This window comes from Euprymna scolopes, chromosome 23 (genome assembly GCF_053919585.1).
Source record: "Euprymna scolopes isolate OS-2025 chromosome 23, ASM5391958v1, whole genome shotgun sequence".
In the NCBI taxonomy this organism is placed as follows: domain Eukaryota; kingdom Metazoa; phylum Mollusca; class Cephalopoda; order Sepiida; family Sepiolidae; genus Euprymna; species Euprymna scolopes.
Window position 1 is genome coordinate 37,930,189 of NC_136504.1, and position 19,656 is coordinate 37,949,844.

General features: G+C 30.3%; 1 protein-coding gene across 1 annotated transcript in view; it reads right to left on the reverse strand.

Annotated features, from left to right (window-relative positions):
- Positions 1 to 2,434: 2,434 nt before the first annotated feature.
- LOC145245835 (dymeclin-like) overlaps positions 2,435 to 19,656 on the reverse strand; it is a 124,836-nt gene continuing 107,614 nt past the window's right edge. The window contains exons 14-16 of the mRNA XM_080107487.1: positions 14,688 to 14,870; positions 10,644 to 10,757; positions 2,435 to 3,067 (exon numbers count right to left, since the gene is read on the reverse strand). Coding sequence (XP_079963613.1) covers positions 2,921 to 3,067; positions 10,644 to 10,757; positions 14,688 to 14,870 — 444 coding nt within the window. The 3' untranslated portion in view covers positions 2,435 to 2,920. The remainder of the gene's footprint in view (positions 3,068 to 10,643; positions 10,758 to 14,687; positions 14,871 to 19,656) is intronic.

Below are 19,656 nucleotides of genomic sequence, written 5' to 3' on the forward strand. Positions count from 1 at the left end.
CAAAATTAATATCAGTTTACACAAGTCTAAGAAAAGTCCATTTTGGTGCCACAACTCAAATCAACAAAATAGTTTTTTATGTACAGTCTCTAATCAATTATATGAAATGTACACCAACAGTATTTATTGTTACAGGCATGCGTGGAAGTGATCCAGAATTGTACGTCAGTATCTTGGTCAGGTCCACCTATGGCGAAAATGAGTTCGTCCACGGGCTAACTCATTTTCGTCATAGGTGGACCCAACTAAGACACTGATACATTGTTCTTGATCCCTTCTGTGAATACCCATCACAGTTATTATGTTCCTCTCCTTCCCCTTAGTCACCAATGACTTTTGTGTTGTTGTCTTGAACCTCAAAGGAACTAAAAATAAAAAAAAATTTTTTTCAATTGGTGTTTCTTAGTAGTCACTCCACCATAAAAAAAAAAGATGTTTACATTTTCTTCTTTTTTTTTTTAAATAGTGCCATTTTTAGTGATTACTCTAATAGTCAGATACTCTTAGAATGTCAGTGCATTCCGACTGCACACAAGTAGTTTGGGTTTAATTTCATCTTAAAATCTACTACGCAGCAGTATGGGTGTCCCCATGTCGCTTCCTATTTATTTGTCTTACGGGCAGAGTTAGACGCAGGGTTACTTTTTAAAATTCAGTGAGGTGGGGATCGAGACAAAAAATTAAAGTTAAAAATCTAAAAGATTTCTCCTTCAATGACCGAGGACAGAAAATAAGACTACATTTTGTTTCTAACCCAAAACCAAGATGTTCGTTGGCTATTAAACTATGGTAGTATAAAACACTCACTATTTTAAAGTTTAGATGCACAAAGCATTGAAAGCAAGGTTCATAAAGCACCTAAATGTAAAAAATAGTGAGCATTGTGTGCTGCGGTAGTTTAAACAATATAGTAACAACATCTAATCATGTATAAGCTGTACCTAGCCGGCATTGCCTTGAATGCAGTGAAGTCATTTTCGTTTTGAATTTTACTTTTACTTACACAGTTCCGAACATAAGGTAGATAACTCCTAGTATATTTTTTATTTTAAAGATTTATCTATCCCCTTTACTAGTTTTCTACTTGTGCAGCTGCCAGTGCTCAAAGGTAGCATACATACCACAGATTTAACCAACATAAGTCTAGTAAAAGCAGACAAAAGTTTATAGAAGCTACAAGTAATGGTAAGAAAGGATAGTGATAGCTAAGAGAGAATATACCAAAACCACCAGAAAACACATTGAAGCACATAAATTAGGAACCTGTGATTTCTGGAAAATCTACAACAGGGAAGCAAATAATGGGCAATCAACAATTTCATCACTATCCAAAAATCATGGTTATTTGCGTGGCAATCAAGAAGGCTAACATGCTTGCCAGTCGGTTTGCCTCAAACTCCACATTGGACCCAGCAAACGACTCCCTTCCTGACTTAATAGCAATAGTTTGGACAAGACCAAGTCATATTTTTTTAATAAATTGTAGCAATGTACATTATTATATCACTAATAACATGGTAGAACAATAACAAACAAAAATTGCTTAGGTAGAAGCCAAGTTTGATTTGACAACTTAAATGCTATTTGGCTCCGACTTTGAAAATTCAGCAAGATAATTTTATATATTATTTGTATTGATAGGACTATTGTTCTCATCTTGAGTGTTATCTGGGCAACGTTTCGGTCGGATTGTCCTTTGACTATCCTCAGGCATGTTAGTTGCTACTTGGAAAAGAAAAGAAAAAAATTTACTGGCTCTGTAGATATTTTCGTATTCTGTGAGTTAATCCCTATTTTATGGTTATTGTTTCTAATTTGTGGAAAAAAAATTGGTTGACAAAGGGGAGGCAACTTTAATGAAGATCTACAAGGAATTATCTCCCTTCGATTGCAGAAAATTTAAAAAGTGTAACACTGAAGATGAGAACAATAGTCCGATCAAAACAAATAATATAAACAATCAGCCCTCATTTAAAAAATTCAGAACTTAATAATTTTATGTTAGAATAAGTAAAATTTTAAATAAAAAAAATAAACAAAAAGGTTCTTGTTTAGAACTCCCCCTATATTAAAAACAAATATAAAGGAAAATTTGTATAATGTACATACATATAACAAAATGAAAATATCATATTCCAAAAGTCACACAAATTGATCAAATGGTTTTATTTTTATAAAGAAAATTATTTTTGAGTGATTAATGGGAATTCGCAGGCATTACAACATAAATCTAGTATGATTTTTTTTACTTATCTCCCTTAGTTTCTTGATAATTTTTTTTTTTTTTTTCAAAATAGCGGACAAGGTGGATCCTCTTAGGTTACTCATAAAATTGGATTTTCTTATTTAAAAATAAAACTAATACTTGATCAATTTACATGATTTTTGGAATTTGATTTTTTTGTTTCGTGATGGGTATATACATCATACAAACTTTTTCTTTTTTAATGTAGAGGAAATTCCAGACAATAACCAAACAAAACAAACTACTTATTTGCACAATTGTTGTTCTTAATCATATTAAGAATTTTCTTTCTTTTTTTTTTTTTCCCCCCGAGACACAGGTCTAAATGCAGCTTGCTTCTAAGAAGTTATAACTATTGAGGTATTCCTTCCAAAAATTGACCTATTTTTAAAACAATATTTCGATGCTTTTTTTTTTTCTTGGTGGACTAAAGAATCACCAAAGTTCCAAAAGAATCTGTCTGTTTCTTGATGTATTTGAGTGGCTGGCAGATAAATGAAAGACTTGCAGTTTCAGAGTGGGATCAGGTATGTGCCCATCGTATTTAGGTGTCATAAGTTAGAAACTAAGGAGTAGTAGTAATAATAGTGTTTAGTTGCCACGGCAGCAAATGCCTTTCCCAATTGTGCACTGATCCCCACATGTTAGTTTGGCTGCCAACCAGGGCAGCTTGTCTCAGGAGACGGCCAGAGAGAAAAGCATTATCCGTGCGGGATTGAAGTACATGTGCGACGAATGGAAAACGAGTGACCAAATGTAAGGAATAAAGAACTCCTCCGGGGATTCCTCTTCCACGTATTTGAAACGGAGCTCAGGAAATTTCTGAAAATATAAAAAGACAAAATTCTTCCAGTTAAAATAAAAATTTTGAGTGCTAACTTTTTTGTAAGATGTGATTAAGCATCGGAAAAAAAAACAAAAAAAAAAAACGGTTTACCATGCTCAAGTTAGAAATAAGCATTTTCATCACTAAGCAAATTGAAAGGATGCATTTTAACAATATCCACATTGGTTATACAAATATTAAAATTTAAGAGTCAGAATTTAACATTGGCGGAAAATTATTAACTAAAATGCAATGAATAAAATAAAAAATAAAGTAAAGTGAAATATGAAATAAAAAATAGAATTTGTAGGCGAGAAGTGAAAAGGATTTCTGACAGTGTTAAGCTCCACCTGCATGTCAAGTTTTTTTATTATGTTGAAAAGTATCCATTTAAAGAATCCTTATATACTTCTTTAATGTTCCTATATATATATATATATACACACATACTGGCAGGCCACCCGTCATTGTCCGGTCGTAAAATACACTGAAATATGATATTTAGATTAATGCCGATTTCCTATTTATTATTATATCAGCCCAGCCGTTCAGTTTGCTGGCTACGACTCTACTCTCTTTTTAGAATTCCTTTTTCTAAATCCAACCCCTTTTCCCCACCTCTCCTTCAGAGAGTGGTTACAAACACCCTTTCTTTCTTCCTCTTAGAGCTTACCCTTCGTCTTGTCCACTCAACACCTCTCTCTCTCTCTCTCTGTTCCCCTAATTTCTACTCCTCCCCTTCAAACTTATCTCTACTAAATTTTAACCCTCCTTTGCACTAAGGCCTTCACTTATTATCAAATTAGGAGTGATTAGTCATTCCAGGTCGAACAATGCTTGGCGGTGACCCTTACCCTTGACCCCCATTCTAAGTTGTCAGCCTTAATCAGCTAAGGATCTCATACCTCTCAACAAAGGTTTTAAAAACAACCTTTCATGTTAGCAGATATATGACGACAATGAGATAAAAACAATTATTATTTGTTTTTTTTCTCTTTCTGACAAAATCCCATAGACATTTCTGTTTTGTCCCAATCAGACATCAACACCCCCTCTTCTGCCCTCTCTTCCTCTATCCCGTCTGGTCAAACACCCCCCCTCACTGAATATGCACCTCGCTGCATGCATTCATGACACCAATAGTGTCATGAATTAAATAGACAAGTGACGCCAATTGTAAACTCATAAATATGATTTAGACGTGATATAAAAAGTTTTAAGAATGAGGGAGCCGAGCGAGCAGCCCTCAGAAAAAAGCCTTTTGCGGACATACATAAAAAGTGTACATACATACACACATTTTTGCCTTTTATATTTATAGACTAGCGAGGGGTACCCGGCGTGCCCGGGTGTTTGGAGGTGTGTGTGAAAACTCCCGGGGGGGGGGGGGGGGTAAAAAAAATGTTTTAGTAGGTAAGTATGAGGATCGAACCCGAACCCGAACCCTTGAGGCAAAGTTGTAAATTAAAGTGTGAAAAAAAAAAAAAAGAGTGCGACGGTTTTAACCATTGGGCCACCGCGAGATGCTAACGGAAAGACGTTTGAATTTATTTAATAACTTGGATTTGGCAGGTGCACATTTTAATGACTTAATGAGGTCAACTTTTGACTGCGGGGTAGCATTTTATTTAGTGCGGGAATGCTTTTTTTTTTCTTTTTTTTCTCCAAGACGTTGGGGGTAGGCGGAAACATTATAGAAAAAGGCCTAACCTACATGCGGCGAGCGAAAACTGTTGAATATTTATCTTCCCGAAGTCAAGCAAATTAAATAGACAGGCGAGCTCCATTGTTAAATCTGAGATATTACGATTTACATGTGATATAAAAAGTTTTAAAAAGTTGTTAGGCGACCGACCGCTTCTCTAAAAAAAGCCTTTCTTGGACATACAGAAAAAGCGAACACACATACAAACATACATACATTTTCGCTTTTATATATATAGATTACTAGCTGTACCCGGCGATGCTTTGCTGTGGCTTAGTCTGGTTAACGCAAGTATTAGATTGCTTGGTATTAATTGCGCACAGACAAACACGACCATAATAATGAGATTGATTTATATCAATCACACACACAAACAACTGTAATAACTTAAATACAATTCTAAAAAATAGCATGGTAATATAAATGCATAAGCAAAATATTTATTAATAACATCAAAGATGTATTTAATGTAAAATAAGAAGTGTAGCCTAGTGTATACACACATGCATACACACCCGCATACATGCACAATCAAAAAAACAACTAATAACTTGTAAATATGATTTAAAAAAAAAAACAGCATGTTAATGTAAGTGCGTAAGAAAAATTTTGATTATTAACATGTACGGTAAATCTAATAAAAAAAATAAAGAGAATTATGTATTTAATGAAAAATAAAAAGCCTTTAAAACATGTCTGTTAGTGATGTCATGTTTTAATGTTAGTAAGTGGTCGTTTATTTAGTGGAATCGAATTCTAGAATTTGAATATTTTTACCACTTATTCAATCAGAATAGGCAAATTTTGGCAAGGGAACCGTTATTATTGCTGAATCGGAAAAGAGAAAGCTTATCTTATGTCTATGTGTTTATGATCCAGTTATGATGGGTGAAACCACATTATCTATAGAAAGTGTAGATTTCCTCTCGGTGTTAACTGGTGGTGGTAGAAGGACTAAATATCTAGAGGGAAAAATAGGAACTCCTCCTAAAGATGTTGTGATTGTGATGGTGTTGCTCCTAGGATGCAATGTGTCTAAAATGACATTCTAAAATTACATACGATAGTGGCTAATAGTTTAGACATATTAAATTTGTATGTGGCATCTGTTGTTGCAAACCTACGGTACTGTGATCTTCAGCTCGCAAACATGCCTTGGGATTGTCTGATCCAACACTCAGAAATATTCTACACACTGATATGCAGTTCTATCCATACAAATTAATGATTGCTCAGAAACTGCACAAGCATGACTGGGAAAATGGCATGTCAAAATGTGGGAGATATTTTTGCCGCACCCTGTGTGTGTGTGCTTTGTAGTGCATGAAAACACTTTAAAGATCAGCTCAAATCCACCCTTAAGGTGACCAAAATTGACACAAACAACTGGAAGTCAATGCAGCTAAAGAAAAACAATTTATGAAAGCTTCAGCCTCTGTCCCATCGACGAAATGTAGGATCCCTCTGCCTGTCTTACAAGTACTTTAACGGTGAATGCTCCAACGAACTGCAAGCACTTGTACCCCCTCGACGTAAATACCCCCGACAAACCCGACAAGCAGCAAAATCCCACTCCTTCAAAGTTGAGATCCCTAGATGTAAGAGAGCCTTCTACTCCAATAGTTTCTTCCCCAGAACCTCTAGACTTTCAAATTCCCTTCCAGGTTCCTGCTTCCTCAACTGTACTGACATGCAGAAGTTCAAGTGTAACATGAACCGACATCTTGCTGCCCAACTCCCCACATAGTACCCTGTAGCTTATGTCCCTGATAATAGCCTCCTACATCAAAGTGGTCATGTGCCTTGTTTGGGGTGAAAATGTAAAAAAAAAAAAAAAAATTTTTTAAATACCACGATCTTTGAAAACAACAGAATACAAAAAATGCCCCCAAAAAAGTTAGAGCACAACAACCTGTGAACCCTCCTACTTCTCCCTGTGGCGGCCACCTCTTCCATACACAGATAGAACTTGTTTTGTATCATAGAAAGTGCCAATGAGCAAAATGTATACTCGTATCTGAGTTCCGCCAACGACGTTGTGTGTATGAGTGAAATTATATTATGTAAATTAACTATTATGAAATTTATTGTTTGTAAACGGGGAATACAAGATAGAGTGAACCGTTTCTTTATTCTATGGAGTTTCAAAGATCTGTTTTTTTTTAGTTTTTTTCAGAGGAAAACAGTTCGCAATAAAATATTTTTACAGACTTACTATAACATTACTAGTTAGTGTAAAAAATTGAAAATTACAAAGTTCGAAATACAGTAATGTTTGAAAATGTATAAAGATTAAAACGGAAAAAAAAAAGAAGATATTTAAATTACGTCCATGTCTGAAGATTCAATTAATGAAACTGGCAGAAAAGTTGTAAAATTCATAAATCTAGATTGTTTTATGGATATATCCACTGACTTGGTGTAAGAATATTTAGATTGAATAGATATGTAGTTCTTGTAAAGATGTTGAAAATAAGACTACAAAACTTAGACAGGCAGTATGAAAAATTCTAAATTTATGTGGATTTGTTAATTTTTGTAAAAGTTTTGAGATTAAAAGTTCAATATGGCATTTATATTAGAAAAGTAATAATCTAGAAATATAAATATTCATTTAAAAATTTGGAAATATAAATATTTCCATTTTAAAATTTCGAAATATAAATATTAATATTTCCATTTTAAAATTTCGAAATATAAATATTAATATTTCCATTTTAAAATTTCGAAATATAAATATTAATATTTCCATTTTAAAATTTCGAAATATAAATATTAATATTTCCATTTTAAAATTTCGAAATATAAATATTAATATTTCCATTTTAAAATTTCGAAATATAAATATTAATATTTCCATTTTAAAATTTCGAAATATTAATATTTCCATTTTAAATTTCGAAATATAAATATTAATATTTCCATTTTAAAATTTCGAAATATAAATATTAATATTTCCATTTTAAAATTTCGAAATATAAATATTAATATTTCCATTTTAAAATTTCGAAATATAAATATTAATATTTCCATTTTAAAATTTCGAAATATAAATATTAATATTTCCATTAAAAAATTTGGAAATATAAATATTAATATTTCCATTTTAAAATTTCGAAATATAAATATTAGTATTTCCATTTTAAAATTTCGAAATATAAATATTAATATTTCCATTTTAAAATTTGGAAATATAAATATTGATATTTCCATTTTAAAATTTGGAAATATAAATATTAATATTTCCATTTTAAAATTTCGAAATATAAATATTAATATTTCCATTTTAAAATTTCGAAATATAAATATTAATATTTCCATTTTAAAATTTCGAAATATAAATATTAATATTTCCATTTTAAAATTTCGAAATATAAATATTAATATTTCCATTTTAAAATTTCGAAATATAAATATTAATATTTCCATTTTAAAATTTGGAAATATAAATATTAATATTTCCATTTAAAAATTTCGAAATATAAATATTAATATTTCCATTTTAAAATTTCGAAATATAAATATTAATATTTCCATTTTAAAATTTCGAAATATAAATATTAATATTTCCATTTTAAAATTTCGAAATATAAATATTAATATTTCCATTTTAAAATTTCGAAATATAAATATTAATATTTCCATTTTAAAATTTCGAAATATAAATATTAATATTTCCATTAAAAAATTTGGAAATATAAATATTAATATTTCCATTTTAAAATTTCGAAATATAAATATTAATATTTCCATTTTAAAATTTCGAAATATAAATATTAATATTTCCATTTTAAAATTTCGAAATATAAATATTAATATTTCCATTTTAAAATTTCGAAATATAAATATTAGTATTTCCATTTTAAAATTTCGAAATATAAATATTAATATTTCCATTTTAAAATTTGGAAATATAAATATTGATATTTCCATTTTAAAATTTGGAAATATAAATATTAATATTTCCATTTTAAAATTTCGAAATATAAATATTAATATTTCCATTTTAAAATTTCGAAATATAAATATTAATATTTCCATTTTAAAATTTCGAAATATAAATATTAATATTTCCATTTTAAAATTTCGAAATATAAATATTAATATTTCCATTTTAAAATTTGGAAATATAAATATTAATATTTCCATTTTAAAATTTCGAAATATAAATATTAATATTTCCATTTTAAAATTTCGAAATATAAATATTAATATTTCCATTTTAAAATTTCGAAATATAAATATTAATATTTCCATTTTAAAATTTCGAAATATAAATATTAATATTTCCATTTTAAAATTCCGAAATATAAATATTAATATTTCCATTTTAAAATTTCGAAATATAAATATTAATATTTCCATTTTAAAATTTCGAAATATAAATATTAATATTTCCATTAAAAAATTTGGAAATATAAATATTAATATTTCCATTTAAAAATTTCGAAATATAAATATTAATATTTCCATTTTAAAATTTCGAAATATAAATATTAATATTTCCATTTTAAAATTTCGAAATATAAATATTAATATTTCCATTTTAAAATTTCGAAATATAAATATTAGTATTTCCATTTTAAAATTTCGAAATATAAATATTAATATTTCCATTTTAAAATTTGGAAATATAAATATTGATATTTCCATTTTAAAATTTGGAAATATAAATATTAATATTTCCATTTTAAAATTTCGAAATATAAATATTAATATTTCCATTTTAAAATTTCGAAACATAAATATTAATATTTCCATTTTAAAATTTCGAAATATAAATATTAATATTTCCATTTTAAAATTTCGAAATATAAATATTAATATTTCCATTTTAAAATTTCGAAATATAAATATTAATATTTCCATTTTAAAATTTCGAAATATAAATATTAGTATTTCCATTTTAAAATTTCGAAATATAAATATTAATATTTCCATTTTAAAATTTGGAAATATAAATATTGATATTTCCATTTTAAAATTTGGAAATATAAATATTAATATTTCCATTTTAAAATTTGGAAATATAAATATTAATATTTCCATTTTAAAATTTCGAAATATAAATATTAATATTTCCATTTTAAAATTTCGAAACATAAATATTAATATTTCCATTTTAAAATTTCGAAATATAAATATTAATATTTCCATTTTAAAATTTCGAAATATAAATATTAATATTTCCATTTTAAAATTTCGAAATATAAATATTAATATTTCCATTTTAAAATTTCGAAATATAAAAATTAATATTTCCATTTAAAAATTTCGAAATATAAATATTAATATTTCCATTTTAAAATTTCGAAATATAAATATTAATATTTCCATTTTAAAATTTCGAAATATAAATATTAATATTTCCATTTTAAAATTTCGAAATATAAATATTAATATTTCCATTTTAAAATTTCGAAATATAAATATTAATATTTCCATTTTAAAATTTCGAAATATAAATATTAATATTTCCATTTTAAAATTTCGAAATATAAATATTAATATTTCCATTTTAAAATTTCGAAATATAAATATTAATATTTCCATTTTAAAATTTCGAAATATAAATATTAATATTTCCATTTTAAAATTTCGAAATATAAATATTAATATTTCCATTTTAAAATTTCGAAATATAAATATTAATATTTCCATTTTAATATTTGGAAATATAAATATTTCCATTTTAAAATTTTAAAATATAAATATTTCCATTTTAAAATGGAAATATAAATATTAATATTTTCATTTAAAAATTTTAAAATGTAAATATTAATATGATGACAGCTGGTCTCGCCCAATCCATGCTTGACGGGAATTCATGAGAATTCAGGTCAAATTATGCAAGAGTACCAAGTTACCTTTAATCTGTCTTTCCTAAATTGTACAGCTCCTTCCTTGATAGTCGTCAACACTTCGGACGGAGAAAGATTTTGTCCATTTACTTCAAGTCGAGTAGAAAAATATGATAAAACCTGGGTGGAAAAAAAAAAAAAAGAAAATTAAATAAATCATAAAACACAAAAAGAATATATAAGAGCAAATAGTTAATAAAACATGTTAAAAACACTTTGAAAAAGAGTTAAAAACATATTTAATCTGAAAAGGAAACACTTAGTAAGTGGATAGTCCTTAATCTGCGGAGTTTCGAAGAAATACTTTCCTTCTCATCAGAGGGTAGGATTTAGCAAAATGCGGGAATCGGATTTTGCTTGCAAAAGTATTTGATGAAACTGCAAGTAAGTCAAAGATCTTACTTGATAAAAAAAGTGAAGCAGAGGGAATAGGGTGAAGAAAAAGATGATTTCACGCAAGCAAAATCTGATCCCGCATTTTGCTAAATTCTACCTTCTGATGAGAAGGAAAGTATTTCTTCGAAACTCCGCGGCTTAAGGACTATCCATTTATTTTGTGCTTTCTTTCTAAAATTAAATATGTTTTTAGCTCTTTTTCAAAGTGTTTTTAACATGTTTTATTAACTATTTGCTCTTATTATAAGCTCTATCTCCTATTTGGTTTTATCGAGCTTTTACATCTGGTTGAGATTACTTTATAAATATTAATTCTTTAATATTTATAATATACTTTAGTTTTACCATCTTGGATCATTTTGGTAAATTTAATTGTAATTTTTATTATATATATATATATATATATAAATTTAAATGAGAACATTTGAAACCCTGAAAATATTATGAAATGATAAAATCATTTTTATTTACTTTTTTTTTTTTTTTTTTGTTAAAGTCTGAACTTTCGGCAATAACTTTATCAAGGGGAGGATTAGTTTTTTCTTTTTCTTTTTTCTTCATAATGTTGTTATTAAGAGGTCGAAGCCTCTCGAATAGAAAGACGTCTTGTGTCGGTGCTGTTTCAAATAGGTTTAAGTGCAAAATTTAAGTAATGGAAAGTCACACATTTTAGAAAACATGAGTTTTTATGTTAAAGTCCAAACAAAAAAAAATAAATAAAAATGAATTTATCATTTGATAACATTTTCAGGTTTTCAAATGTTCTCATTTAACTTTATATATAAAAAAAAAATGCTTTCTAAAATTTGCGACTTTCCATTACTTACATTTGTTACTAGCATTTCAGCCCGGCGTTGCCCGGGTGTTTGGAGATGCTTGTTGAGCAAAAAAAAAAGTGGTAGTAGGAAAGCATGTTCGAACCCGTACCATGAAGGAGGAAAAGAATGGGAAAAAAACGTGACATCTTTGCTGTTACGACCACCGTCCAACCTGAAGTGACGTAGGTTTTAATTAAGGCTAGACAATTGAAAAGAGGGGATGAGTTTCGAAAATATCGGTGAAAAAAACGACCCCTCCCTGTAGAAAAATGCCCAGTTGAGGGTGAAGAAATTAATGTTTTTAGCCAATTTTTCGGTATTTTTCGTCTGAAGGGTCGAGCTTCAAACGATACTGATCTTTTGAAAATCCGTCGCCTCTGTCGACAATTTTAGGCAGAAATGCAAACATACATACATAGATTTATATATTGATAGCTCAAATTAAACAGATTAAAAAGCTTGCCCTATCTCTGAATACCCTTTATGTAAAATGTTTAGACCAGAAATTGTCTGAGTAATTTGGTAGAGACCGCAAGGGTAAAATTTTTTTTAAATTTGACCCCTGTTATTACCCCTTAACATTTATTGTTTTGGGCTTAAATCACGTTATTAAGTTAGATCCATGTCCAAGGAACCTATATCTAAAATTTCAATTGTATATACCCAAAATTGGCGGAGGAGTTTGGTAGAGTTCTCAAAGGTCAAATCGTTGAACTTTGACCCCTTAACAGCCAAATTTCTGGCCGAAAACAGATTACAAAGATTTTCCCAAATCTCCATACCCTGTATCTCAAATTTCGAGTCTGTAGACTTAAAATTGACAGAGTTATTGTGTAGGGAAATGTACACAGACATATTCACTTTGAAATTATTTTCGATCCACAATCTATCTACATACACAGGCAACACCAGATGAATACAGTTAATGATTTGTTTGCAGAACAGACTGGATAATGAAATAAAATATATTACTAAGATCCTCTGCAACAATGGCTATCCCTTAGGCCTTGTTAAATCTACTGTTAAAAATAAAATTGCAAATTTTTTATAAAATAAAAAAAAAAAAAGCACCGGTGCTTAAAAAAAAAAAAAAAATGTTTAATCTTTATGATGCATGTAGTCACAAAATGAAGATGTCATATTCCAAAAATCACTAAATTGAGTAAATTTTTTTTAATTAAGAGAATCAAATTTCACGATTTTTAACTATTAAAAAGTTTTAATTATTTTAAATACAAACAAAATCTCTATACTCAAATTGTATTGTTGCCCTTGAATTTGGGGAAAATTTTAAACAATATGACAACTCCCAGCCTCCTCCTTCCTAGCTCATAAAATTTGATTTTCTGAAAAAACTATTTGATCAATTAATGTGGTTTTTGGAATATGACATCTTAGTTCTGTGACAAGTAAAGATTTTTCTGTGTTTTTGCTTTTTTAACCAAGTGTAATTATAAATAAGCACCAACGCATGTGTTGACGGATTTCCTATTTACTTTTTCCTACCTTGGCTGGTTAACAAAAGTGAAAGATTTGCTAAACAAATCTTGCTATTTGTACAACAATGTTATTTTGCATCAAATAAATGTTTTTTGTTTTTTTTTTTTTTTATCGGGCGCATTTCTACATTGACTCGAAAAGACGTTTTCATTCCCCTCCACCCACCATAATTCTATTTTTTTATAAATGTAATTGCATTGGGAGAACATCGTAAAGATAAGACATCCAGTACAAACAACTTGTGCTTACAAAAATTTGCCAAGCAAATTATTTACCACCGAATGAAAATTGAATAATACATACGGTTCTTCTATCAATGTTATAAATAACCTTTTCTTGTGCTTCTAATTTTGGTGTTGGTTTATTCTCCTAACTTAGTCACACTCTCTCTAGCATCTGAAGATTCTCAAAGTTATTTACCTTAAGTCCTTGAAACCTTCTCTTTGTAAACAAAAAGAAAAGCTTCTCAGACAATGTAGTTTCTATTTGATCCCCTTCCCTTTCATATTTATTGTTACAGAGTCAATTCTCTATTGAATAATATATTGTCCTAATATATATTACTGATTTCAAAAGATTTTTAAAAAATGACTTTGGTGCCATCACCTAAAATCGAAACCAAAACATTTAACTCCTCAGTTATGTTCTCTACTATTTGAGCTATCAATAGAAAGATTTAAAATTAAACCACTTCAGGCTATAAATGAATTTGCGCATGCGCAAAAGTAATAGAAATATGCCAATAAGTTGAAATAATCATTTGCATTTCAACTCGCAGACATTTATGTACACGTCATTCATCCAGCCGAACAAAGATTTGACTCGTTATAAACTAATAAACTATCCTTGGTGTAATGATTATTACTTCACGTTAATTTCAGTGTTGTGTGACCAGTAGTTTAAGAGTTTATCAGTTAAATATTTTCACACACACACATCCATTTACTGTTTTATTTGTATAGATTACTGTATTGTTACATAAAACATGTACTTTAACAATTTCACGATCCATTGAGATGCAATTATTTTGGAGGCAGGGGGGGGGGGTACAAAACAGATTGCACACCTCCCCTGCTTACTCTATTTATTAATTAAGTATAACTTTCAAATTTCTTTGAAAATATTTTCATTAATAATTCATTTTCTACTTTTTCATAATTTTTAGATATTTTACTAATTTCAACATGATAATTAAGTAGATACCTACCATTGGTTTTAATTGAAAAAAAGAAGCACCCAGTCTTTTTATATTTAAATTCACCATGTTAAAAAATAAATATGGTCTCCATATAACCCTATGAAGTTATGTTTGTTTAGGTTTTATTTGTTTTCTTACCGTATCAATGTTCTGTATAATATCCTGAAATGTTGGGTGCGTGCGGAACATTGTGAATAAGTCTTTCTGATAAAGCAGCGAGTAGACAAGGTTGGGATTGTGCAAGATATTGCTGCACAGGCAGGAATTGATGATTTCAAGAACCATACGAATCACTTCTTCTAGAACCGCCAAATCTTGAACCTGAAGAAAAATAAAAATAAACATCAATTATAATAATACGTACATATCTTTACTTATTTTTATAACAACACTACCATCTATAGCAACACTTCAAATGACCAGATATCTGTGATTAGATCTCCTTTGATCTTGAGCATGTAGTGCAATGAAGAAAAAGGTGGCTGGTTAATTTTAATGTATCTAAAACCAAGCTTATTTATTTTCATCATAATCACTCTGACCCCTGTCTGGTACCAATTGAAATGAATTGCTTTCATCTTGGGGAGGATCCATATTTTAGAAAGTTTCTGGGTTTGACCTTTACTCCTGATCTGAAATGGAACACATACATCAAATCTATTGCCAAGGTCACTGGAAAAATGGTTGGATCATTGTACTGCTTCAGTAGAAATCTCACTGCCAATGCAATTTTCTAGCTGTATAAGAGCCAAGTACGTCCTAGGATGGAATACTGTTGCCACATCTGGGAAGGAGCTGCTTGAATCACCTATCCTCCCTTGACAGAGTTCAAAACTGACTTCGTAGCCTAGTAGGGGATGTCGTTTTCTCTTCTCTGCAACCTCTTTCTCACAGAAAAGATGTTGCTAGCCTGTCTCTGCTCTATCGTTATTTTCATGCAAAGTGCTCGTCTGAGCTCTAATCTATGATCCCCTCTTGCCAAACTTTCACAAAAAAAAAAAAAAACACTCGTCTAGTTGAAACCACTATCAATTTCCCCACTCTTTATCCGTCTCTAAACCTTAATGTGGATTTCATGAACAAGGCTTCTTCCTTAGAACTGCATGCCTGTGGAACTCTTGTTCTGTTTGCCTGCTTTCCAATTGACTACAATATGGTTGTCTTCAAGTCCAACATAAACAAGTTCTTTATGAGCCGTCCACTTTACCAAATTTCCACTACTAACGATTACTACATTATTGTCCTAATAACTACCATACACTCATTAACCCATATCTTCAGGTGGCCCCCAGGCCTTGATAAGTGAATCCTTTGTAAAAAAAAAAAAAAAATTTGTTAAATAAAGTTGTGATGGCTTCCAATAGAGACGATCAGAATGTATTAGTCTAGGACCAGCAGCAGCTTTCCAATTAGGGAAACATCGAAAATAAAAGTTGCCGCAAATAAAACCTGAGGTCTGTCATTTTCTTGGGAAAAGTTTCTATTGCAGCTTTCCATCAAACGAGATCAAGGATGGACCGAATGTGTTCCTGATTTAGCCCGATGTTACAACCCCAGATAAGTGTTATTCGTCCTTTGTGTTGTAAAGGTATTTATGTATATTCTTGTCGCGTTATAAACTGTATTTAAATGTATATATACACACACACAACAAACTTTAAATTAGACAATCGCAACACTAGACGGTCATAGAGAAACACAGGTATATATAAACGTATATACACTCTGTATACACATATTCATTAGAGGAACGACGTATATACACTCTGTATACACATATTCATTAGAGGAACAACGTATATACACTCTGTATACACATATTCATTAGAGGAACGACGTATATACACTCTGTATACACATATTCATTAGAGGAACGACGTATATACATTCTGTATACACATATTCATTAGAGGAACGACGTATATACACTCTGTATACACATATTCATTAGAGGAACAACGTATATACACTCTGTATACACATATTCATTAGAGGAACAACGTATATACACTCTGTATACACATATTCATTAGAGGAACAACGTATATACACTCACTCCATCTATACAGAACTCCCGTAATGCAAAATATACCACCTTGCACTTCAATGGTATCACCAAGGCAACAAAACATCATCAGCTTAACAACATTTCTACATAGTAGCATGCATTAGACAGCTTTTAGAAACTGATTTCGAACCTAACCTATCTCTGGCCAGATCTTTATCGATTTTTCTTTCCCTAAACTCCATTCTTATCATCTCTTGTTTTCTCTACCCTTTTCCTTTGAACTAACCCTGCTACCTCAACTGTTCCACATCTATTAATCCAAGAATTCTCATCCGTTTTTTTTTTTTTTTTCAATGCAACTATGCCATCAAAGTTTGTAGTTCTGCATGCATCTCGCTATGATGTCCAGATTTAATCTTCCCCTGAGGTCATCAGATCCAAGCCATTTTTAATACTCAAATTGTACATCCATCATATCATTATCATATTATTTCTCCCCATGCAACACATGTCCTCAACTCTCACTGGTTAGGTTTCACTTCCCTAGAGCATCATGCTGCATACACATATCTTTTCCCTTGATTGGCAATAGTAACGCTCTGCTGGTTAGTAATGGCAGAAGTTCTCTGAACTTACCCCATTCACACCTAATTGTTGCCATGACACTAGCACCTGCTCCATCTTGTGCTCCAATGGTATCATCAAGGTAACAAAACTTTTGAACAAACTCATTAGCTTTGCCATCCAGATAATATTTGAGTTTTCATTGTCTTACACTTCTTGCACGCGGAGTGGTTCTCCTCTTTTCAACCTACCAGTAATTTCACTGCACTTCTCGTGTAGCCAATGCTTTCTCAATCTATGTTGCTTGATCTCCCACTACGACACTGGCCCTGTTGGTGGGGCATTAGAATACGCCGACTGCCCCCCCCCTGCAGAGGGTAAAAGTCCCTCAATGGGGGTCCTGGATATGACCTTAAACTATATCCAGTGGTGAGGCCCCAGCTTGTAGGCTTCGGGGAGTGTAGAACCACCCTTTAATTACCATTGCTCCCAGGTCCACTCTGACCCGGAGTGGTAGTACCTGTTAGGGTCCCAACTATGGGTTAAATAGAAACAGACGTGAAAACAACAAATATATTCTATTAAAAATTTTTTCTTAAATCTTTGGATTCGGCATTAAATAACCCGAAAAGGGTTGATATGCCGTAAAACAAAAACAACCAACCAACCCACTGCGACACTATGTTTGTTGAAAGTTGGGGAGGGGTAGGGTAGAGAAAGAACAAAGGATAGATGACGAAAAAAAAAAAGTGACCATATGACCGATGGGTAAAGAACAATGGGTCAGTAGAGGGGAAGGTTAGTGTGGGTCAAGGGAACAATAGGAACAACACTTGGCGGGAGGAGGGAGTCTGGGGGGGGGGGGGGGTCAGTTAGATACTTCTCCAGTTGAGGCTTGAACTCTGAGGTGGACAGTCGGATTTTGGATACAGCAGCATAGCAGGCAGGTTTCGACAGAACATACCTGTGGACCTTAGCATGTAGAAACACACACTCACAGACCCAACCGTCAAATATATATGAAGCATCGACGTCTGTGTTTTTCTTGTGTTTGTTTTATTTTATTTTTATACTTGTAGACCCGTACGTTCAGTGAGGAAATGACACTACACCCATAAAATAAACGAAAAATCCACTGCATACAAAACGTTTGGGGTCAACAGCCTGTTGGTGGAGCCATGTAGTGTCACACCACTCTTATTTGATACATTGTCTATTATTCTTGTTTCTGTCACTCTCTCTTTTATTAACAGTATAAAGTAAGAAAATGTAAGAAAAATTTGGTACTTTTGCACTTTGTGCACTGGATTTCCATGATGTTAGCTCAGGCTTGACTGGTTGAGTTGATCAAAATTAAAAACACTAGGAAACAAAAAATAGCATTTATCGGATACTAACTAGAATGAAAGCACAAATAGAAAAAAATAAAATAAAATGATATATAACAAAAAGCCTATGGTAAGTTTCATGAATAAACATTTTTTTGTATCTTGTTTTAAATAAATAGAAACTTTTTTTTTGTCTTCTTTTTAAGAGAATTTAGAGGAAAAAGATATGATTTCTTTTTTATAAGTTTTTGATGTATATTGTCAGGAAAACTTTTGAATTTCTTTTTGTTTATTTGTTATTTTTTTAAAGGAAAGTTATAAGAATTTTTAGGAAAACTGTTGAAATTTTTTTAGGATAAGAGTTTAGAGTTAGGGTTAGGGGAGCATGTATTTTCTGCAACATATCTTGCACCTAAATTCAGATGGTATAAATTTACTTTTGTGACAAAAGTTTATAACTTACCCCATCATCTTTGATAATTTATTTAAGCTCAGTAAATTCATTTGCGTGTCTTTCATTTCTTACGACTGATTAAAATTAAAAACTAAATTTTTTTCTTCCAATATATTAAAACTCATCTGCTTCAGTTTTCATTGGCTAAGCGCATTTGTTATTGCTGTTTTGATTGGCTGATGAACTTGAATAGCGCTCGGTATATCCGGTGGTTTACATCAGCTATAAGTAAACCTCAAAACCAACATTTTTGGAAATCTGGTGTGCAAAAGTAACAAAAATTTATGAATTACTTCTCATGTAAGTCGAATCAAACACCGGCTGTTTCAATAAAAATTGGGGCAATAATTCCTATACAACTTCAGAATAGAATTAATCAACACTTGTTTACCTAAGGTTATGTTTTATATATATTTTAATCACACAAAATACATGCTAAAATATTCTTCAGTTTTTAGGTTCTGTTTGAAAAAAAAAAAAAAAAAAATTCTATTTTAATTGTTCTAATAAGTCATAACTTAACTAACTCCTCAAATAATTAATCTCTAATTTCTATCATTTTCACCCTCTCTTATTGTATGTTATTTTATAGGTCATCAACTTTCTCTTCCATCTCTCTTCGTTTAACAGTATTCTCCTTATATTAAAATACAGTAATATTATTCCTATATTAAAACATACAAAAATAAAGAAAAACCTGAGTACTTGTGCACTTATGCTATGCTGAAATAATAACATTTAGAAAGCCATTCT